The 23,533-nt window shown below is 47.3% G+C and overlaps 1 protein-coding gene across 1 annotated transcript in view; it reads right to left on the bottom strand.

Annotated features, from left to right (window-relative positions):
- The window catches only part of LOC119455927 (adenylate cyclase type 10), a 42,642-nt gene that overhangs the window by 14,185 nt on the left and 4,924 nt on the right, over nucleotides 1-23,533 (bottom strand). Inside the window, exons 4-14 of the mRNA XM_037717471.2 lie at nucleotides 22,717-22,906; nucleotides 21,048-21,155; nucleotides 15,862-16,148; nucleotides 13,830-14,016; nucleotides 10,023-10,086; nucleotides 9,815-9,945; nucleotides 7,736-7,935; nucleotides 6,119-6,238; nucleotides 3,137-3,308; nucleotides 1,342-1,455; nucleotides 336-466 (exon numbers count right to left, since the gene is read on the bottom strand). Coding sequence (XP_037573399.2) covers nucleotides 336-466; nucleotides 1,342-1,455; nucleotides 3,137-3,308; nucleotides 6,119-6,238; nucleotides 7,736-7,935; nucleotides 9,815-9,945; nucleotides 10,023-10,086; nucleotides 13,830-14,016; nucleotides 15,862-16,148; nucleotides 21,048-21,155; nucleotides 22,717-22,906 — 1,704 coding nt within the window. The remainder of the gene's footprint in view (nucleotides 1-335; nucleotides 467-1,341; nucleotides 1,456-3,136; nucleotides 3,309-6,118; nucleotides 6,239-7,735; nucleotides 7,936-9,814; nucleotides 9,946-10,022; nucleotides 10,087-13,829; nucleotides 14,017-15,861; nucleotides 16,149-21,047; nucleotides 21,156-22,716; nucleotides 22,907-23,533) is intronic.

Here is a 23,533-nt window from a genome sequence, read left to right as displayed (position 1 = left end):
AGGAAACAGGCACCCCCAGCCAATCACCACTTCAGCAGCAGACGAAATTGACATGCCCACTAGATGGACTTCAAGAATACCTCCCCTGCTCACCTACACCTCAGTGCATCTGCTCAACTACGCCTTGGTACATATACTTCAGGGCGGCCCACACTATTTCCCTGCCCCGGGGTAGTTCCATGATGACGATTGATGAAGTTTACTGGTGCAAGTGTCAAATATGCGATGTAGTCCCGTCTGATAACGCCTCGACGCATTGAATATTGGTCTTGTCGAGCGATCTGTGCAATGCTAACGCTTTAAAAACATTACACTGGCCATAGCGCATTACATACCACTGGACAACGCGCAGAGCGTAGTTGGAGGCGTTCTTGCGGTAGTCCTTCGGGATATTCCTGCCCAGCCACTGGAACGCCAGCTTGATCTCTTGCAGCGAGGCGTCGATGTTGCCGTAGTAGAGCTGGATCTGCAACAGAAAACAGTCTGCGCAGTCACGAGCACTGTAGTGAGTGGGTTTTCACAACGTGTATGCAAAAGTTGCAAGCCAACTTAGCGTGCAGTGAGACAAAGGCACTTCTCAAAGGTACGTACACGAAAATAATCGTATACACGAAAATAATGGCGAGACACCTGCTGTTCGAGAAAGAAAGCATATGTGCCTCGAAACATCGGAATGTTTTCTTTTTCTTTTCTTTCTTTATAAGGACCCCTCCGCCAGGTACAGACAGACACTGTATATTTTCGTTATTGTCCGCTTAAAAAGCCCGCTAAATTTAATTGGTAAGATATTTAAAAGGATCATTAGTGAGCCAGTAAACAAGCCCGCAGATTTCCTATATTCTCCGTTTGCAGCTATATAGCTAAATTAAAAAAATGACTTTCTTCGTAAAATACACATTAAATTGCAGATACATGTGCTTTAGCCACAGTACGCTTTTTATTTATTTTCATTATTATTTGAAAGCGTAAAAAAGACGTTCCGAACACGCACTTATTTCTTGGCAAGTTCGATTGCAAGGACTCGAAGTCGCAAGTTTTTCTGGATTTTTTTTAGGGGGGGGGGGGGGGGGCGGGTACCTAGACGCATCGCTGCCACGGGCCGTGCGAATCTAAACATTCCCTACTCACGGTGAGCGGTAGCTGGCTGAAAGGTTACCCGCATGGAGTTCACGGTACCTTGTGCGCGTCGTACTAGCTCTTCGCATTCCGCGATGATTTAATTCGCTCCTATAGATATCGGCCACCTCGGGTCATTATGCCTTTAACTCAAAGTCGTGGCTGTCAGTCTTAAGATATCTAATTACGTCTTCCTTCCAATGCCAAGCTCAGTATATCACTCACGGTCGCTCTCATGCGGCTAATGGCGATGCGCTTGAGCTTCAGGTAGCGCTCATCCACGTTCTCCCAGCTGGAGGCCTTGAAGACGTTCTCGCTGCTCTCCAGGTACTCCTCGGCCTGCGTACAATGACGTCAGCACAGTCCGTTTTTTTTCTTTCTTCATGCAGAGACTTGTCTACAAACAGCACAATATTGGACTTGCACGGTGCGCATTCACCGCACGATCGGGATAACAGGTTTCTGCGTTGCTTAAGGTCGTGAATGTCCCGTGTACAAGCGCCTCCTTCATTTATCACGTGCTATAACACTCACGCAAACCAATTTAATTAAATTGAATTATGGGATTTTGTCATGAGTCGGACGCCGGCGGTACACGAAAAAGAAGACGACGAAGATCGCGGAGCGTTCCGAACGGCGCGAGCGCTCGAGGCATGCGAACCGAGGTGTGGTCGAGGCACAAGCGAGGCGAAGCAGCATTATCGACGTGGCTCTTGGGCTGGAAGGTCGCTTCGTCAGCTATGCTCTGACGACGGGAGAGCGGAGAGTCCGGCCACGAAGCTCCTGACGTTGGCGGCCCAGGCGTAGCTGTAGACCTCGGAGACGTCCGGGCGAAAGCTCCTGGGACCAGCTGCTGATGTTCACGGTGGTTCCGGTCCTCTTCGCCAGAATCCCTCTTCCTCGGCCGAGACCGATCAACCGATAATCACCTGGGACACCGGGCCGCCACGTAGATCGTCGGCAGGGCGAAGAACGCTTCATTAGGCCTAACCAGGCAAGTGACACGTCAGCGGCGGCGACCGGGGCACCAGCCACGTACATCGGCCAGGTCAACGGAACCGAGGGTCGTCGGAACTTACGGCATCAGCGACACCCTGAATTAATACGACTTGGACCCGACGATAGGAACTTCAAATCGACGGTCCGTAAGAGCCCACATTTCTGCTTTGCAACGCAGTTAGGCCGGGGCTAGGCTGGCCAGACTTTGATGAGTCAGGGCTAGGACTGATTTAGACTAAGACGGAGCTAGACTCCAAAAACCGAGACGGAGTATTGTTTGTTAGTAGCTTGTAGTTAGTCCGAGTTGTATATTTCACACTCAGCGAGCATGTTTGTTAAATTATGGCTTTAGTTTTGTGTGCCTCGTGCTTATACAGTCCTTGTACACATTAAATCCTTGTTTGCTGTGCTGCCAGTCGTATCTCTCCTCCATCGAGGGTAACGCCTGTGTGCAACCCTCCGGCTCCCAAAGAGTAGGTGAGAGGTTTTACGTGCCAGAACCACGATCTGATTATGAGGCACGCCGTAGTGGGGGACTCCGGAAATTAGGAACACCTGGGGTTCTTTAACGTGCACCTAAATCTAAGTACACGGGTGTTTTCGCATTTCGCCCCCATCTAAATGCGGCCGCCGTGGCCGGGATTCGATCTCGCGACCTCGCGCTCAGCAGCCCAACACCATAGCCACTGAGCAACCACGGCGGGTAAATCAATTTAATGTTAGTCTCGAACTGTTTTAAGCATCGCTCCCTTTCATTTATTCTATTGCAGTCTGGAATATCCTAACAAAGTTCGCCTAGTGCAGAAGATCTGTCGTTACTCCTGCAATGTCTATTTCTAGAGGGAGCGGTATCCATAAACAGGCAGAGTGGTGTGTCCTCGACCTGATCCCAAGTTAATCGTTTGCATCACCTATTCTATATGCCGAGTTCAATATTCAGGCGTAGGTTAACGCAAGTTGCTCTAAGCACTCGTGACGCCTTAGACGAGCTCATTACAGAGCTCTACCAGCGTGCCTATACCTTCTTGACGTCGTCCACATCGAGCGAGCACTGCGTAGCGGACAGGAAGGCCTCGAGCGCTCGGCCACGCATGCCGGCCATGAAGTAGTGGTTGCCGATCTGGCCGTACGCGCTCGCCTTCATCTTGTGGCACTTGCACACACGCAGGTCGGCTTTATCCGGGGGCGACTGCCTGCAAGCCATCGACGAGCAAGCAAGAGCCATGCCGTTGCAACCTCTAATGACCCACCCATTATACGCAACTCAGGAGTTCAAACGTAGGGATTAGTTTCGAGAAAAAAAGGTGCAAGCATCCGGGTGTACTAACGACATAGTCAAGTGGTCGTTTCGGAGAACTCTTGGACGGGGCCACAAAGACGTGTAATAAGACATTGGATCAAGCTACATTACCGGATCCAAGTGCGCCCTCTCAGTAATAATAAGCTTAACTTTCCGTATTTTCCGCGTTGAAGCTGGTATAGCCGGATAATAAAACTTAGTTGCTGCTTTACACGGCCATCGTATAGCACCGCCGAAGCGCCCTGAAGTGACCAGCAGGAGATGTCATAAGGACACGGTGCTTTTTTGCGAAGGAGGGGTACGCATTTGCGTGCAGCCGAGTTGCGGTGTGAACATTCCGTAGTTGAAATGATTCCGGAATCATCCCACGTTTTCAAACATCCGGAATAAAAAGGAATGATGGCAAGTCGGGCAGATGGAATGGGAATGGGGAAGCCCGACAGTCCGGAATGGAGTTGAAATTGAATATCGCATGGACACATAGTCCTGGAGCACGAAATGGTGATTTAAAGTAAGACTACAAAGCGGGTGAATTTGCTAGACGTGAAGAATTTATTACATTTCTCAATTTTCGCTCAATGCTAGCTCCTTCAGTATCTACTTATTGGTGTCTACCTTTGCCACGTTAACGATAATTGACACGGTATCTACACATTCTACATCTCCGGAATCCTTTCTGCGTTATAAGGTAGAAGTGTACTTAAGGACAACAACATTTAGTTGTCAAGAATGATTCGAGTTGGCAAGCACGTGCTTGATATGCTACACAAGGATAGAGGCGAAAAAAAAAAGCGAAGTCGCAAACGATTGTACTCTGCGCGACACCATGGGGACTCGGAACGGCCGCCATGTTTTTTCACGAGCTATCGAGTATCATGTCGAGTGTCTGCGCGATGACAGACAGTCAGAGAGGTGTTCTGTAAAAAATGGTTCCCAATAACATGCCAGTAAATGTGAGAAGAAAAATGCATCCCGCAAAACATATCAATGCTTTACGCCTTTATATCAGTCAACCGGGTGACAGAATGATAGCTGGATGCATGTCACGCACAAGGGTGCAATAATACTTTGTACTTGGCCTTTACTCTGATGAAATTAAAACAAACACTCGCCAAGAGTATAATAAAAAGACAGAAAACATGATGAAACCGTACAGGTCCCTTCTTATACTCTTGACGAGTGTACTTTAATTTCATCATGTTCCTCCCTCGTTAGACAGGTTTCCGCCGAACTCTTGTTCATGCTTTACTCGTATAAAGACAGTCTCGAATTAAAGAACTTCGGAAATAGTGAATTTTGTTTAAAAGGGAAACCTTGCTTGTATCGCAGTGTGCGGTGTGGCCATAAACGAGCCTAACACGTGTGCAGCTAAAGCGAAGCTAGCTTCATCGGTCGAGAATGGGCAACTGTAGGCTAGCATTTGCAAAATCAGCGCACCAGTTACGTTTGGATGTGAAAAAAGCTGTCCCAGTTGAAAATTCAATAAAAACCGCGTAAACACGATGAATTGAAATTTCGCCTATAAATGCCTCAACAGTAATTTATCATTACGGTTTTGAAGAAGTCTAGAGTGACAGCTTTTGCTCCGTCTCTTTCCTATGTAGGGAGCAGGACTATAAAGAGAGGCTCCGAAAGAGGGGACCGCATGACGGGCTGACAGCCTGTCGTGCAGTCCAGTCTTTCGAAACTGTCATGTTTTGGAGAGACCTGTAATTGGAGTGCGAGAACTGAATATATTTTGCAATCATTTCATAGATTCGTGATACGCATCGAAGATTCATATCTATTGTAAAAACAGTAGATATTAGATTCCAGGCATCAACGCTATGCCGATATAACAGAACAAAAAGCGTGTTTGTTTTGGCACGAAGAAATAGTACGTAAGATTATTTGTAACATTGTTAAGACTTCAAGGATATGTTTTTAGCTATACCAGGCACGCAAGTGCAAGTAGTGAACAATTTAAAAAAATGTTTCATTTAATGGCCATGGAGTAATGAAATATAGATCAACTTAGCCACTCCAAGAGTGGCAATGCTCCAACTCTTTACCATTCCGAGTTAAAAGAAGTGGAATTAAGGTGATCTTCAGTCTCCGGAATGTAGTGGGAATGGAATGAAGGATGCCACTCCGACACTTTGTCATGCATCATTCTAAACTACAACGAAAGAAACATGGCATGTTGAGATTGATAATATACCAGATGGAAGCATTAAGCAAAAACGCTCATGTGCACGCTCACGGGATTTGCATATCTGAAATGCTTCTGTTATATTTTTAGTTAGTCAACTGATTCCTATTTTTAAACAAAGCTGGTTTCTCCCCTATAAATGCAAAAGGATAATCACGCACACACGTACACACGTACACACGCGCACACGCGCACACTCACACGCACGCGCACGCACACACGCACGCACACTTAAATGACTGCAGAAATAATGAACCGGGTGCAAGTTGTGTATCAATCGCACGTTAGTATATATCTCAGACTGGCCAATATAAAATTTGACACATGGCAGTGACATGCAATACACAACAGGCGCTTTGCACATAACGAGCGTTCAGTAGCATGTTTTATATATCATAGCCTCCTCTCCTGTTCTCGCTCTGCCTCAATTTTTCTGGTGCTCTCTTCAAATAAGTCCCTTTTTGACTCGCCTAGCACACACTAGTTCTAAAACTTATATGAAATTATCTCACATGAGGAACTCGTCCGTTGCCGAGGTGTACACCTCGACGCTGAGGTACTCCTTGCAGAAGCGACATTGCAGGGCATTCTCCTCGAGGCACGTCGCGATTTCCTGGTGGATGTCCGCCTTGCTGCGAGAACAGAACGATGTCGGGCTTCAGTGCCAAAGGTCGGCACACCCCCTTCTCGAGGGCACTAATTCTTGCTCCACACTCATTTTACAGGCGTGAGGTAGAGGTTTAGAGAGTGACAAAGGGTGTCCGTGGACAGGGGTGTGAGTGAGTGCCAGTGGACTCGAGCACGAACAAAAGTCAGGGACGATATTGAGTGAACACGAGTGACCGTTGGCGAGTGTGAGTGGGCGTGTATATGTGGGCGAGTGCCGGTAAATGTGAATGGAAGCGACTACGAACGCGAGTGAGTGTCGGTGATTATGAATGGATCGCGCGAGAGGATCAATCTGAGTGAGTACCGATGAGTTTTAGCAAGGTCCCTATAGCTAGCAGGCCTGTGCGCTCTGCTTTATGACGTCATGCTACTTGGACCTAAATTTCCACTGTCAAGTCCTGCGTGACGAAAGCGGTGACGTTAAGATTGCCGTGGCTTACTCGGGAGCATGATTCTATGGCAGTCGGGTGAATCGAAGTGCACACGCCTTGTGCTATCTAGGAGGCGTTGGTTTGAGTACAAACGAGTGTGAGCGAGCACATAGCCTTCAAAAATATTGGTGAGTGAATATTGGTGAGCATGGGCTTATTCTGCCGACCCATGTTCAGTACAAATGACAGTTTACACACTGAACCACAATGAGGACGGCACCTCGCCTCTTGCAATAGTTTACGCAGGAATGTCGTCCATGAAGTAAATACGGTCCGATGCGTATACGATTATCGCAGCAAGGGCACTTGGCGCCCTCGCCGAGTCACATTTGTCGCTGTTCATAGAGCCCAGCCCCCATTATGTTGCAGCAATAGCTGTTTTTAAAAAGTTCAAGCTCAAAAAACCGAACGGAGTTGAAATTGACACTAACAGCTGATTATAAAAAATTAACTGCAAAAGTACAACCCGACTACTGAGTCGATTTTGGATCCGCTGCGCGCCCGTCGAACATGGCACGCGCCCCGTTCGGCTGCCTAAATTATTATTATTAACAGTATTTTTGGTGCCGGTCTCACGTATTACAGCGGTTTAATGTTGCTACCGGACGAACGAAAGTATTTCAAATGTTCTACAGAAGCCATCCTTTAACTGCAGCGTGTTGAAATGCCCCAGGAATGCGAACGCTCTTGGAACACTTCTTTTAATTCGTTCATTATGTACTTAGAGTCGATTTGTGTTGTCGAGCTGAGGCCGAATTACAGAAAGTCGCATGAGAACGAGATGGGATTTCCGTGCGAGGTTTCGGCGCGAGAGAGCGGTATCGTAATCGCGAAGATAATTATTGTCATGTCACAATAAATGCGAAGGCGTTAATCGGTTTCGAATATTAGCTAGCAGAACCAAACACTTATTTTCCATTCTCAATTTATATTCGCCGTGTGGGCAGGCCACCTAAGCGATGGACGAATGACGAAAAGAATCGGTTGGGAATGAAACGAAGGCTTGCGTTACTGCGACAGTCCGCCTACCTGTCGTAAGTGAGCGTGGCGTAGATGGTCTTGTGCACGGCCGCCGAATGGAAGCGCATGAGCGAGCCAACCTGGCCACACTGGGGGCACTCGGGGGCATCCTGCACCTTGCCCTCGAGCAGGTACACGAACGAAGTGGTCGTGTTCGCCGAGCACGTGACAAAGTGCTGCTCCACCAGCTTCTTGAGGGCGACGTTGATCTGCGCCAGGTATACAGTGGAGGAATGATGTAACGCAGATAAAATCAAAGCCCATTTCTTAAAAAAAAGATTTATATCGAAGTTTTCGCCCATGCAAACTGAATCAAAGTCCAAAGCCAACGACCACGCAACGAACCAAAAAATGCTGAGCGACCCGATGCGATGCATACGTGATTTGATTGCTTGTTTGGGATTGTATTTTTTGAACGCTGAAGTTGAGTGAAGACACATTTTGTTAAGTTATATAGCCTTTATTTTAGATCATGTAGCCGTTGATTGCTAGCGCACATTCACCGTTGACGATACACGGGATCTGCCTTACGGGCACGATTGAGCTCGCGCTTACATTGGCGCAATTCATACGGCAGCGTCTTCTGCCGTACGCTGCACCTGCGGCCTACCCATGGTGACGGCCGGGAATGCATTGCGTGACGCGCGTAATGCAATGCAGATATATACAGTTCGTCAAGGTAGCGTGGTGTTGCAGTTCCCAGTGTTCTTATCGGTACAACTGCGAATGTAAAATGTAGTGTTCTACGATTGTGTGTGTAAGTTGGCTTTCCTGCAGTGTGTTTTCGGCGCTCACTGACGAATCAGTGAGACATAGAAAGCTACGCTATAATAACTGCGGGTGGCCTTGACGATGAGGAATACTTGCACAACAGTGTGCTAAATGTCTTTTGGAACAGAAGCTATCATGAGATGTTCTTTTTTTTTTTCGTTGTTGACGAGTCAACATGCGCATCTTCCATAGTAGCTTCGATTACCTAAGCAGTAGTCCTATAAACGCTTCATCAACCTTTGTAACAGTCGCAAGGTACTAACAAGCCTAATTCTTGTATCCTATTATGATGAAACAGTGCAAACGACCGTGATAAATGTCACCCATCCCGTCGTCTGCGCTGTTTCGCAATAATGAACGTAACCCAACTAGCCCAGCTTGGAACCCTTTATCCTAACATCGTCACTGCGGAGCTAGGTTCTGTGTTCGATATCGCAAACACAGTATTGTATAGCCAAAATGACACCTAAGGGGATCTTGAAGAACGAACGCACGCATCGACCGTTCCAATAGCAGAGTCCTTTAATTAACTGCATAGTGAACAATAACAGCACATTAACTTAACAAATATACATTGATGCTTACAGACGCCCCCCCCCCCCCCCCCAAAAAAAAAAATGAAATCGGTCAGAACTTAGCACCGCTAACTCACTAAGTATGTTATTTGCGCACACGCGCCTCACGGGCAACATTGCGCACTCTCATTTATAAAAGTGACGTTTCTATACCTCGTACCTCTTACAATATTGCGACTTCGTGCACACTATGACGCGCTCGCAGACTCTCAACACACCTCGAGTTTTCTGTTAGATACCTCTAAAGTGGGTGAAGTCTGTAATTCTATGAAGAAATACGTGAGACCGAGGCTGAAATCGAACCTCTGTATTCCAGCAGAGCAGTCCAAGGTTTTCTCCATTATGTCACGATCGCACGCGTGCTTCTCTTATGCAAAAACTTTGAAACATCGGGCGCGTTCGTCGCGGGCCAGTTTCTCGGATTATTTCCTCATAACATCTAGTGCTTTTAGACGTGTTAGACAGCACTCTGCACTGCCTCCGGGATCGCCCCACTTTTCTGTGAGATACCTCCAAAGTGGGCGACGTTCGCCTATGATGCTATTGGATTATAGCGGCACAGCAGCAGCCGTATACTGCTGTTAACTGTAGTCCCCAACGTTCCGCTGCATTGGTACTTCAGAACTTCTTTTTTTTTCTTCAAAATATGCGTTAAACTAAAATAATTCAACGTCCACGGCCGTAGCACGCCGAGTTGAGGAGATGACAGCTAGAGCACGTGCTCAGCTTATTATTTTCTCACCTCGGCTGTGGTAATGGTGGAGCTGAGAAGTTTCAGCAGAGAGATTTCGAACGTCTTGCCACACACGGATGCCCTCTTGAGGAGCACGACCTCCTTCTCGTTGAGCATCTCCATTCGCACGACGGTCAGGGCTGCGAAGGTTAACAGGCTCGTTTCAAGGACGCCGTACTCTGCACTGACTTCTACGCATGCGCAATGCATGTCGTACCTTGAAGGGAGTCCGGTACCTGCACGTCATCCATGAGCCCCTCGCCAACGACGTCGCAGATTGTCTGAGAGGAAAAAATGAAAAAGAACTTCACTAATCAATTGCTGCACCAATATACATGGTAAGAATGTAGGACTGGGCGTGTTTTCAGCGGGGTGTTTCAGCGAAACTTTCAAAAATGTTTAAAGGTTGCCTGTGCCAGATAGCACAATTTTAGTTCATGAGCTGGTGCACTCCTAGAGGCGGACATTACTTGCACAAAAAATTAAATGCATAATCGACTAATTAATAAAAATTCACTAATTAAGTCTCTAACCAATTACTTTACGGCCCATATTGAAATTTACAAATTCTAGCCGTGGAGTTCGCAAGGCGGATCCACTTGGAACGAATTCTCAGGATGACATCAGTTTCAAGATATTACTTCCAGAACTTTGCGGAGAAATGCATTGGCGTTCCTAACAAAATGTCGTTTTATGCATTGAAGCACAAAAGTAAGAATGCGTTAGCCATCAAGAACCCCGCTAACGTCGCTGATATCATCGCTACTTGCCAGCGCCTTGACGAGCTCGAATCAGTACGGTTGCAGCCAGACACCACTGCAAACACTACTACCGACGACCCCTGGTTACGAGCAGTGATCCGCGCAATCATTCGAGAACTACATTATCTTGGCTTCGCAGCAGAGCCTATGCCTCCTCATGCCTCGGATAATTTTCTGAGACACGTTGTCAAGGGGGAATTGGCGTCCATGGCTAGTGCAGCGTACACGGACCCTCTAACCCCTCGGGCACCACCAACGTACGCGCAAGTAGCCGCAGTTTCGCCAGTCATCGTTCCACCGATGCCTCCAAAACCAATGCCCGCCCGCATGGTTTCCGTGACTACCAGTGCACTTACCCCAACCCAGCTATCCGCAGTGGCATCCGCCTCGTCCCATCTGCTACTATACTGCAGCTATCGTGGCCACATAGCACATTTGTGCCGCAAGCGCCAGCAAGAGGAGCGTATGACGTATAGGATATGATGTATACGAACGGGATGGGATGACTTCTCTCCCGGAGCTACTTTCCAACGTCTGGGGAGCCTACATGACCAACGCCGTCGTTATGCTGCGCCGCGCGGCCGCTCTCCACCGTCAACTGTATACGCGTACGAGACGGCTCCGACCTACCGTCCTGCGAGACGCCGCTCGCCGTCACCCCTTCGCCGCTCTACGACCCCACTTAGACCTGCTTCTCAATTAGCCGAACGTCATCCGGAAAACTCAATTATGCAGCTTTTGGAGGAAAAGCTGCGTCGAACGACAGGACAGAAATTCCTCCAGCGCGTCCATGCAATATCATATTGGTTGTAGTAGAAGGTGTACAAGTGGAAGCTTTGATGGACACTGGTGCTAGTGTTTCAGTTATTCACCGCGAATTGTGTTCACGACTCCGGAAAAGTTACGACCCCCTATGGGGGACCTACACTACTCGCTGCTCAAGGGGCCGCCATTCAACCTACCGCCATGTGCACTGCTCGTATTTCCATCGATGGACTTCTGCATTACGTACAATTCGCGGTGCTAAGTTCGTGTACCCAGCACCTCCACCACTTGTGACGCAGCAGTTTCCAGGGCGTTTATTACGCGTCGGAGATGTGGCGAAACGACCACGCGCAAAGCGCAGATCACACTCAAAAGAAAGCCCCACAAGCGAAGAAGAAGAACCCCATGTGAACCCCACGTGATGATGATCACGTACAGACGAGAAAGGATAGCTTAATAAATGCCCACAGTATATTGAACTAGGAGTGATATCGGAAAGAATTTTTGTCAGCCATGAAAATTTCATTCCTCAGTAAACGGCATGGTTTGCCTTGTAGCATTCTATCCGCTTTAACACTGGCGTTCAAGAAATTCACAGTTCGAACAAATTCGCCTTTCCAACACTGAGTGTTTATCAAGCTTAACTTATTGAGCGACAGCTTATGTTAAACGTGGTCTGACGCCTTCGTGATGCGTAAACCCAATACGCAAACGTTATTTCCTCTCGTAACGCCCCCACTATACTACGCAGCTTATACCGCGAAGCGCGCTCAGATGTTTACTTTCTCCCACGCGTAACGCGACGCCTTCCGTTTCACCCTTAGCCATGCTTCTTCTGTACACGTGCCGAGACACCCCATCACGCCAAACACCGAGGAAATGCAATGATAGGTGTGGTTGCCGTTGTAGTATTAATCGCATTGCTCATTGAAGGTACGTACATGCGCTAACTTTTGGGTTATTCGGCTTTAGAGGATTCCCAGATTACGAAACGCAAATGGTATGTTGAACTTTGAGCGACAGGTGAAGCGCTGCTCTCGGTGTGTAAAGATTCTAGGCTTATGAAGTGAAAAGGACTTTTATAAATAAAGCACGAGCGCGGTGATTTCTAATAAGCGAATGAAAAGCGGGCGAGCTCGTGCTATATAGCACGAGCTCGCCCGCTTTCGTAATCTGGGCATCCTCTAAAGCCGAATAACCCAAAAGTTAGCGCATGTACGTATACCTTCAATGAGCAATGAAAAACGTCACTGCCGACCACACCCGACATCCAGAGCTCTGGAAAGTCGATGGATGCCTAACAAATTACGACAAGCAGTTGATGAAGTTTAATTTACCTACACTGAATGGGTTCTTTATACAGGGTGTCCCAGCTATCACACAGCACGATTTAAAAAAAGAGGAACGGCGTTACGCGAAGCAAACCTAGTGCGTATTGTTTCCAGTGCAGTGGAGTAGCCGCCAGTTATTTTTTCGTTACTGAGCTTTAATTAGCCAATTGTCATTAATTATCTAACTCGAAAAGTACTGCCCTAATTATCAAAGTGTCAATCAGAAAATTGCAGAACGACACGAAAAACTACCGATACAGCTTTCTGTTGCTCAATACGTGCCACATAAATGTGTTTTTCTGAGCGTGAAAGGAGCCCGCGAATACACGCAGAATTGCCGCGCGACTGGTCGCTCGAGGCACTTTGCGTGTATTCGCGGGCTTCTTTCACGCTCGGAAAAACACTTATGTAGCACGTACGGAGCAACAGAAAGCTGTATCGGTAGTTTTTCATGTCGCTCTACAATTTTCTCATTGACACTTTGATAATTAGGGCATTACTTCTCGAGTTAGATAACTAATTACAATTAGCTAATTAAATCTCGGCAACGAAAAAATTACTGGCGGCTACTCCACTGCACTGGAAACAATACGCACTAACTTTGCTTCGCGTAACGCCGTTCCTCTTTCTTTAAATCGTGCTGCGTGATAGCTGGGACACCCTGTATAAGGCAGTGCTGACGTAGCTTACGTTTCTTGCAAAGAGCTCCGTTTTTTTTTTTTTCTTTTATGACTAGCCGGCGCCGTCAAATTGTTAACTCGTTAGTGCATTGTCTTTTGCTACTTTTTCTAATGCCACTGAGTGCTGAATCTAAAGCGTTTAATTTTGATGTGAATGTATTTCGCTAATTCGAAATCATGTTAATGCTGCCTTCAACAAAATAACGGGCTTTTTTTGTTTAACAGTTTCAGCCACTCTTGTTCTCTCCCACTGCATTGCATCAATCTATGACGTATAATGACTATTGCTATGAGAGCTTGTTTGCTTGTTTGTTTGTGTTTTTATATGCGAGCATTTGTAACCTGTCTTAGGCCACAGGGGGGTACAGATTTCTTCAAAATGGCTTATTTGTCTGTGCTCCTAACATTTAATGACGTTGAATAAACTGAATTGAACTGAATTGAACTGATATGAATAGAATTGAATAGGAAGTGGCGGCCAACTCACGAATCCCTCTCCCGGACGATGCTCTCGCAGCTCGTGCTCGTCCTCCTTGGCCAAGGTGAACTCACGCTTGATGCGTGCCTCCGGGGTCGTCGTCGAGTTGATGTTGTGGATCAGGTTTTTCTGCTTCAGCACCTGGAAAATCTCCACCATGGCGGCGGGGTTGCCCTTGGTGTACTCCTTCAGAAGGCTGCATCGCACGATCGTGTGACAATGCTCAGTATACACATGGCAAGGGACGAGCGAGCCACCACGTGTCCACTATCACTTGCACGCGTACGCCAAGCGCGGTATTTTCTCGGGGGATCACTTTCGGAGATACTTCCGCGAGATTTCGCGTGACTAGCACCGGAGACGTCAGCGTCTATGGGTGACAGCGTTCTTCGCAGTGTGCTACGAGAGCGCGCTTGACATTGCGCAAAAAACGCTGCCACCCGTAAACGCTGGCACGTCCGGCGCTAGTCATGCGAAATCTAGGGAAAGTGAAAGTATTCCCGAAAGTGATCACTCGAGAACAACACCGCAGCGCACTGCCTTGCCCTTTATGCATTCTCTGTTGGCTGATTTTTCACAGTCAAACTCGGTCATCGCCTTGTCTATGCGAAAAATTGCGAGCTGCACCAACTTTCAATTACAAGCTGTCCATAAAACATCTTCCGAATTGACAGACGCAACGGAGCCTGCGCCATAGTCTATGAGATATCTTTCTGTTGTATGAAGGAATATGCTAGTCTGAAGTGAAGGCAAACTCTTAAAACACCGTGTACCGACTTTGATGATGCGCCTTATTTTTTTTTCCGAAGAACATTCCGCAGAAGTTCTCTTATCGCTCGAAAGCTTGAATATTAAGCTTCCTGATCAGATCACTGCGCGCCCAGTTTCTTTCCCGCTGTGCAGAATTTTCTGGAAAACAGCTTTCATGGCCGCTTTAGAAGCCAAGCAGGAGCGATAGCAGACGTACATTTCCTTACAGCGCAAGCGATTGAATTTGATCATAAGCTTCTTTATTAGTTAAGGAATCTAAAGAACCGATATTTGAAAGTGTCTTGTGGGGACAACCATGATTTAGCGCCGCTTCTCCCCTTAATTTTCGGTGAAAGCTAACGCAACAGTTCAGCGCCAGTGCAGGTGATCGTTCAAATTTGCATAGTCAGCTTAGGACTAAGATGAACTTTTCAAGGTGAACTCATGTCAACTATATAGCTCAAACTAACTTTCTTTTTCGCGCTAAATAAAATGAACATTTACCATGCGAAGACAGGACAACCTTTATGTGCATTTGTAGTTGGGCTAGTTCGCGCATATTTGTACATCAGGTTCAGCGCGAAACAAGCGCCCACGACACACGCAGAGAAACACGGAACGAGTGTCGACAAATTGGCAAGTTGCTTTGTCTCCTCTGTCAGGATTTGCCTATTGTAGCGCTAAAGGTAAAAATATTAGTCTAGAACGACTAGCACAATAAGACAGCTCTTCTAACTGAAGCACGCCGAATTTCATGGGCACCTGTGAATGGGTGGCTTTACTGTACTGCTTCATTCTGCACAGTGAAAGCATTATACGCGCGTCCATCCTTCTAAAAGCACTACTAGTTAATCATCTCTGGATCCATTGTCCACAACCTCGAACACCAGCTTTTAACACAGAAATATACACGCTGTGACTTGAAGCCATGCGCCTGCGGCACCCTGTAGAAATAGTTTAGTCATTTGATCACCGAAGGCGGAACAGGAATATAACTAAGTGCCGCAAGACGACGTTACCAAGGATACACGGCGTGGACATAACAAAACGGCTCACGATGTTACACATAGGTGTTATCTACGCGTTTGAAAAGGCTGTTTTTACCTCAACAAACTTGACGAGAAGGGCGAATTCAACACGTACATTAACATGCAGCTGTGCGCGTCTAACCGCGAAATTTGGGTGAACAACTGGTTCTACCACTTCGTATAACAGACAGTTCGGTTATTTCAAGTGGACTTGAAAAAGGTATTGTGTTTCGCTAGTTTCTCCGCGAGTCTGGGGTACGTACCGCAAAATCTGGTTGTGTATGCCCTTGACCTGCAGCCTCTGGAAGCAGAAGTCTGGGATGTACTCCTTGCTCAGCGGCTGAATGTCCACAATGAGCACAGCCTTGGCCATGATCTTCTGGATCTGCAGCGGCTGCTGGACACGCTCGGAGTGCGGGATGGACGTCAGGGCCACTACGCACGGGTACTGGCTCGTGAGCTGGCCGAACTTGTCCAGCAGCTCCCAGGACAGCGTGTCCATGTAGTTGGCATCGTCCACCGCCAAGATGCACGGAGCCTTTGTGCACAGCTGCACGCCGCAGACAAAGAAGCAGCAGCATGCAGAAGCCGCAGGCCGGCGGGCGCGACGATGTTGGAGGGGCGGCGGTTGCAGCCAGCGCAGAGAAATAACCTTCTCTGCAGTGCTCGTGCAATGACCGCTCTTCTTCGTCCTCGTTCCCTGTCCAAACTTTACATGTGTGTTACTAGAAGCGCTGTTGGTTTATACGGACACTAATAAGAAAGATCGGTAGCGCTGTATTAGTAAATTACTTTTCAATAAGACAAAGAAACGAGAAATGGGTGACGACGCCGCCATGATCGCACCAGCCAGCAGTGACGTCATGGACTTTGATGGCGTCTGCTACGCTCTAGATTTTTTTTTTTTTAGTCTGTGGAAATGGGCTGTAATCAGCTCTAAAGAGCTAAAGATTAAGCCAATAGCAAGTTTCGAGAACAGTTACTTTGCCTCGACGGCCCAAATACCAGAAAACACTTTGCAAGTCGCGACGTCATAGAAGTTTCAGCGCACAAATATGTTGCCTTTTCTTACAACGACGTTTGGCGTTTGGCAGGCGAGACAACCTTTAGCGCTGGCTGTAGGCGGCTGAAAGAGGATTCCGGCAGGAGACGTGTCGCATCCACTAACACTATAGGGGGCCTACACCGGTATGTATCAGACGTGTTCACGTTAAAGAAAAAAAGTTGTCGCAGTTTCTTCACCTGAAAGGTGAAGCATCAATTGCGATAGCAAATTTGAAGACAGCTGTACGGAGTAATGATAGCAGCTTTATCAGCTGTATAAACTTGGACATGCAGCAGCACCGGCAACACGCAGAACTGTTGTCGACGCCGTCAGCGTTTTGCCCGCGTTCGCTCAAAATGCTTGCGGCGTTGGTGACTGTTGCCGGAGCCTCTGATATAAATAGGCATTTGGTGCCGCAGCTAAACATCGCCTCCCTTCCCTCCCCCCCCCCCCCCCCCCACGGCCTTTCGTGCGTCGGAAGAAGGCACGTTTGCTCTACATATATGGTGATTGTAGAGGAGGAAAGAGACGCCTACTTCTGCAGCCCTTAAGGGAGCGCTGAGCCGTGCTCCCTCAAGGGCTGCAGAAGATAGCGCCAACCTTTCCCTTTCCCTCAAGAACCACTTATCATCATCAGCACAGAGCAGAACGCGCGTTTGTTCTCCGCCGTGCGTTCACTCCCCGTGAAGCGCGCGTCCCTCGCGCCCTTTCACTCGCACATAGAGCGTTCGGCGCGCGGCGACGATTTCATCTCCATTGACGTCATACGGAACGTCACAGCGACGGCGACGGCGACGGCGACGGCGACGCCGACGGCAGAAATCTGCTTTTGAGTGTCCATATAATTGCTATCGCAATAAAAGGTAACCAATTAGAATTACTTCCTTCAAGAATTTGATTGATTACTATTACTAATGACTGCCCCACGGAATCAACTGAGCAATAACTCAAAAGTAATCGATTACTTTACCGTTACTTTCCTACCTACATTTATTATTATTGCACAAATACAGCAAATAGAACGAGCTGGCATGGAAATTTTAATGCGTGCTTTCATTGACACGTTATAGACAGTTTTCAAATTTTTATGCGATAATATGTTTTTTTCGTTTGCTTTTTCCAACTTCTGCGGCGACACTGAAAACTCGCTTAATGCGCGCGCTGAAGAGGAGGACTGGGTGGTCACGTACGAACACCTTGCTCGACAGAATCTGGTTACTGAATGCCGCGACGCTCGGGTCTGGGTTTTCTATGAAATGCAACGCCTCATTGCAGCTGAGGCTATAGGGGAAGGCGCTCCGGACAGGGCCAGTGAAAACTGAAATATCGTATTAGGTGATCCTTTGGCACCAATGTTCGAAGTGGTTATCGCTATCGAGTCATATAGAAGTGCCGTTTTAGTTTCAATTTGCCGAATATCATCTGGTTGATCTCCTCTCGGCTCGCTTCACTCGTTAGCCATTTAGAAAAAAGCGACTAATTGTAACTGACGCCAGCAAAGTATCATGTTCCTGGAGAAGGTGGCCAAATCTGCAATGCAATTTATTATAATGCTGCGTATTATTCAGCTCTAGGAATACTGTTCGTGTGTTACAATCATAAAATAGCTGTATATGAGTCGCGTAATATCACTGAGAAATTAATTCGTTTAACGGTCAAACACTTCTGTCTATATCAGAGAAGTCATAAAATGCTCTAGGCGAAGAATTGAGCAACAGCTCTTACCGCCTATGAAGTCCGCCTATAAGCGTTTCCAGGATATGGGGAGATAAATTTATTACAGAAAAGCTGAGAGGTTGGACTACCAAGAGAAGTGTGCACATCTGCAAGCCTGCCATGTTCAGGTGTTCCGGGCGTCGCTGCTGCAGGACGCTGATTGCAAAACGAGGTAACCCACGTACATGTTTTCATCCCTTTGAACACTGTAGTTCCCACCGAATTTAAGTGCTCAAGGATGTGTCACCTGTTATAGCCTCTTTCTTCAGAAATATAATTGGTTGCATGCAATTGGTTACTGAGAAAAGTAAACAAATTACCGTGAGCTTTACTGAGAAAACAAAGTAATAGATGACAAAATTGCCTGAGAACGTAATTGATTACAAGTAATCAATTACACGCAATTCATTACGTAGAAGTCTGGTATGGGCGCTCCCTATCAACACAGGAGTATAGAAATATAAATGCGTGTGGAGAAAATATAGCCTTTGTAAAGATTTTTAAGCGCTCGAAAGCGTTATATGAAACGAAGGTTTCGAATGGCATTGCAATTAACTTTTCTATAGTTAAATCATTAGCCCATATATAAACGGTATATCAAAGAACACAAATTCAAGCATAAGCACGTTCATGCTGTGCTTAAAAGTTCCCTCTTCGTATGACGCAAGTGGTGCAGACAAGTAGGCATAGCACATACGAAAAGAACAGACGATTGCGTTCATTGACTTCTGCCTCTTTGTTCACAGTTTCACAGAAGCTTTGCAAAGAGAGCCGAACGACGGGAACCGAGGGGCAATGAAGTCAAAGGAAGAATAGATAAGGGGACTTATGGAAAACTTGTCCAGGTCTATATATTTTGCTCACCGAGAAAATTAACGTCACAGAGTAAGTGAATCTTTCCCGCGTCACCACCACTGACAGCATCACCGCATCTCTGTGATATCACGGTATGTAGCTTGCCGATATAAACGTTGCATTGACGGTATCGTGGCCGTCATCTTCGGGTACTACCACGTCGAGAAGCTGCGTAAACAAAAACAAAAAACAAAAAAAAAACAAGCCGGCAGATCCCACGCCTTGTGGGAATCGATGTTATGCGAAGCAGTCTACGGGGAGCCTACCAAGTTAACGAAACTACCTTGGGAGCACCGAGGCGTAGGAGGCTGTTTCATGACCTACATGACACGCATGTCATGACCTATCATTTATGTTCGAACCCAGTTCAGTGGTTTTTGAGTGTTAATCTTTTTTCGCTCAGTCATTGTAATTTTGCTGAGTCATCCTTATGACTATGACTTCTACCATCATACGTTAGTGCTTCATTCACTTTTTTCCCACGTCTGAACCAATTCCAGGGGCTTCTCAGTGTTATTTTTTCGCTGAGTCATTGTCATTTTTACTGAGTCATGCTCATGACTATGACTTCTGCCATCATCCTTTAGTGTTTTCTTCTCTTAGTGGCCACGTCCAGACCCATTTCAGTGGTCTTTGAGTGTTAATCTTTTTTCACTGAGTCCTTGTCATTTTTGCTGTCATGCTCATGACTATGACTTTTGCCATTATCGTTTAGTGTTTCCTTCACTTAGCTAGTAAGGACGATGAGAGCGCCAAGACGTAGGCGGCTGGCTGGCGCTGGCTGGCTGGCCTGGCTATCTATCTATCTATCTATCTATCTATCTATCTATCTATCTATCTATATATATATATATATATATATATATATATATATCCATCCATCCATCCATCCATCCATCCATCCATCCATCTATCCATCTATCCATCTATCTATGGCCACGCAGCAGCCGAGTTCACGGGCGAGTCATGCGCATTCTGTAAACGTGTTTTAGATAGATAGATACTGTCAAAGTGGCAAATGTTGGCCAAGAAATGCTTCGCATTTAAAAACGCGACAGCATGACAGGCACGACAGGCGCTGAGCTACATATCGATAACAGTGATAATCCGGCAAAAAAAAAAAAAAAAACATTGCCCGCCAATCCACCCTGTGAAGGTGGTTGGAAAGCGAAGCTTTTTACGCCAACCTCACGGTGACTGCGGCGCACTTGATATTTCACACACTACAACGTAACTTTAACCCTGGCCTTTATTATTATCTACTTCACAACAATGTTCACTACTGCTTTATGATCGGTGTGATATACACTACTAGACTACCCCATAGTGGGGTAGTCTAGAAAATGAACCGAAGCAGTTACTAGGCTGGAAGGGTTTCGAATGACGTCAACCCTCTTTCAAGCAGCTGCATAAGCTTTGCAACAGCTGCAATCTAATCTTACGGACCGCGCCGAGCCTGTTTCCGTTGTTTGCCCGCAGCCCTTATCATCCATCATGTTGGCTTATCACTTTGAAGCTTGTTTTTGTGGTTTTTCTTGCGAAAACGAGTGCTTAGTTGTACGCTGAATGCCTGAATTCAAGTAAGCTATACTGCTATACCTGCAATTTTTAGCGGTTCGTCGGGATCGTTTTTTGATTACAACGACGGACACGACAGAACCCTTGGCTGGTAGAGGTACAAAGTAAAAAAAAAAGTGGTCAGCGTCAAAAAGAAGTGAACACAACGTACGCGTTATAATATAGCGCGCTGACGTCATCGCTACTGCCATGTTTGGATACTAGCACGGTGAGAAGCTGCATCGTGTCGTCACGTGAAAACCATACGCAGCGTACCGACTCTGTGATCGCTATTAGGTGGTCCTTCGCCTGGGCCACGCTCTTGTTCTGCCACGAGACGTCCGCCAGGCTTCCTGCCGTCGCCAGCCTCAGGGCAGGCGCGTTCTGCACGAATTAGCACAGGGGCAGAACTCAATACAGCTGAGCTCAAAGGCTAGCGATTTTTTGTCTCCCCTTCGCTACCCTCTCCACAGGCGTCTTCTTGTCGCCATGTTTGGGTTTTGCGTTAAGTTTCCCGCCGTTAAATTAGCAATTCGAGGTATGAAACTCAGCGTATCAAAAATTATACGTTGGGCAATGCTTCATGGACCACGTGTGCACATTTTCCGATGAACAGCCATGTTGTTACCCGAAATAATTGTCGCAATCACGCTTCTTGTAGGTAACGTTCAATGGGCGTAAACCCAACGTCGGGCAATTTACAAGCAGCCGCGACGCCAGTCTAAGCGCTGTGAAATTGAACCAAGAAAAATCAGTGTCGGGCAGTTACTTATATAAAATGCTCCAGGAAGATTTGACTAAAAAAAATCTAAGCTGGTTCGGCTCATGGTACAGAAACGCAGATGCCCAAAAGGCAGACACGATAAAAAAATGTCGCAGTTTCGCCCTAAGGGCGAAGCGATTAATGCGATAGCAACACAGCAATGTCATACGAAGTAAGGTGAGCGGCTTTGGTAGCAATATGAATTGTTGTAAACATGAGCTGATTAAGTAAGCAGGTGTGCTGCGGCGTAAGTAGACCGACATGAAGAGAGACTCGATGACCACGAGAAGGCGCGTGTGAAACGGTGGTGTTGATGAGAAGCGCTTCCCGTGGGCAGCGCGTGCGAAGGGACACACCTGTAGCGCTGCACTGCCGACCCGGGCAGCATTGCATGTGTAGCGTGCGTTGGAAAATGTGGCCCGACTATTACTAACTGATTGAAGAAGCGTGGTGTGAGCGCGCACAAACAAACATGAATAGATCACACTGAATGACTGCAGACAACGACCGTCAAAACGCTGGCAGCGAGCGGATATATACGCCGCAGGAGCGGGCGAAGGTACGTGCGGTCTATCGCTTCAACGGAAACTGAGCGGCGAATGCGCATAAAGGCCAGAGCCGTGTGGAGATAAGAGACGGTGCGGTCAAACGAACGACGAGCGCGCTTGTTGGCAGCGTAGAAGTGCGCGCCCCCCCCCCCCCCCCCCCCCCCCGCTCCTTCCGGCGCTGGCTTCCCGCTTCCTTGCTTGCGCGTGGGAGAGATAAGAGACTGTGCGGACGAGCGACGAGCGCGGTTGTTGGCAGAGAAGTGCCGGCGCTGGCTTTCCGCTTCCTTGCTTGCGCGTGGGAGATTGAGTGCGTTCGCTCTCCGTGATAGCGCGCGTCCCCGCACGCTGCCTCTGGGGCATACGGCGCGCGGCGAAGATTTTATCTATACGGAACCTCACGGCGACGGCGATGCCGACGGCGACGGCGACGCCGACGGCAGAAATCCGGTTGAAGTGTCCATATAATTGCTATCGCAATAAAAAGCACACATCATAGTAATCAATCTCTTGCCACTAAATAAACGAAAATAGGAGTTTTTGATAGAATACATTATCAATCTGAACTGACTTAGGTGCTAGTCTTTAGCGTCGTTTCGCATCTGTAAATGTCACCCTTGCAGGATAAAGGGCGTACCTTGAGTCGGATGATGCCCTCTTTGATGACGAGAGGCGTGGACGAGTCGGCTCCGAGTATGTCGTCCAGGATGGTGTTGTTCTCCTGCTGCGGATTGAGGCCGTAGCTGTCCAGCAGCCGGCTGAGCAGGAAGCACACAGCGCTGAACGGGTTTCGCATCGTCCGCACGCTAGCGTGGCACGTTCCAGGCCTGCGCGTGCGTATAGTGAGAAGTCACCAGCGATGCGCCTCCTTTCGGGGTCTCACAAGCAATCACAAATATACTTAAAACACTCTGTACGCAGTCCAATAATGGTATTCCGCATTGTTATTTGCTCCACAGATTCAATGGGCAAACCAAATTGTGAGGTTGTTAGCAAACCGAATTGTGCTATGCGGGACGCCGTATAGTGGAGGGTATTAATTACGAGCATTTTTGCATTCCGCCCACATTGAAAGGCGGGCGCCGCGCCTGCGATTTGAACCCGCAACATTGGGCTGCGTAGCGCGATGCCCTATAGTCACCGAGCTTCTGTTGTGGCTATTACATTTAGCCATGAAAAAAAAAAGAAAAAAGCTGCCAAAGAGAAAAAACAAGACAGGTGTCCCTACAGTGGACCGTTTTTTACACCGAAGAATTTCGTAGTCAATCAATCTTGCGGAGATAATGCGCAATTTAAACACGCAATACCTTCATGCATTTAGCGGGACACAAACCACATGAAATTATTGAACTGCATGTGGAAGGACTTTGTAGCAGATTCCTCTTGTGAGGAATACGTAGGAACGGAGAAATCGTTTTTCTCGGCAACCACTGCACCGAATTCGATGAAGTTTG

Source organism: Dermacentor silvarum, chromosome 6 (assembly GCF_013339745.2).
Source record: "Dermacentor silvarum isolate Dsil-2018 chromosome 6, BIME_Dsil_1.4, whole genome shotgun sequence".
Taxonomy (NCBI): Eukaryota; Metazoa; Arthropoda; class Arachnida; order Ixodida; family Ixodidae; genus Dermacentor; species Dermacentor silvarum.
The sequence above is the reverse complement of the archived record's forward strand: the minus strand, read 5'-3'. Positions and strand labels throughout refer to the sequence as shown.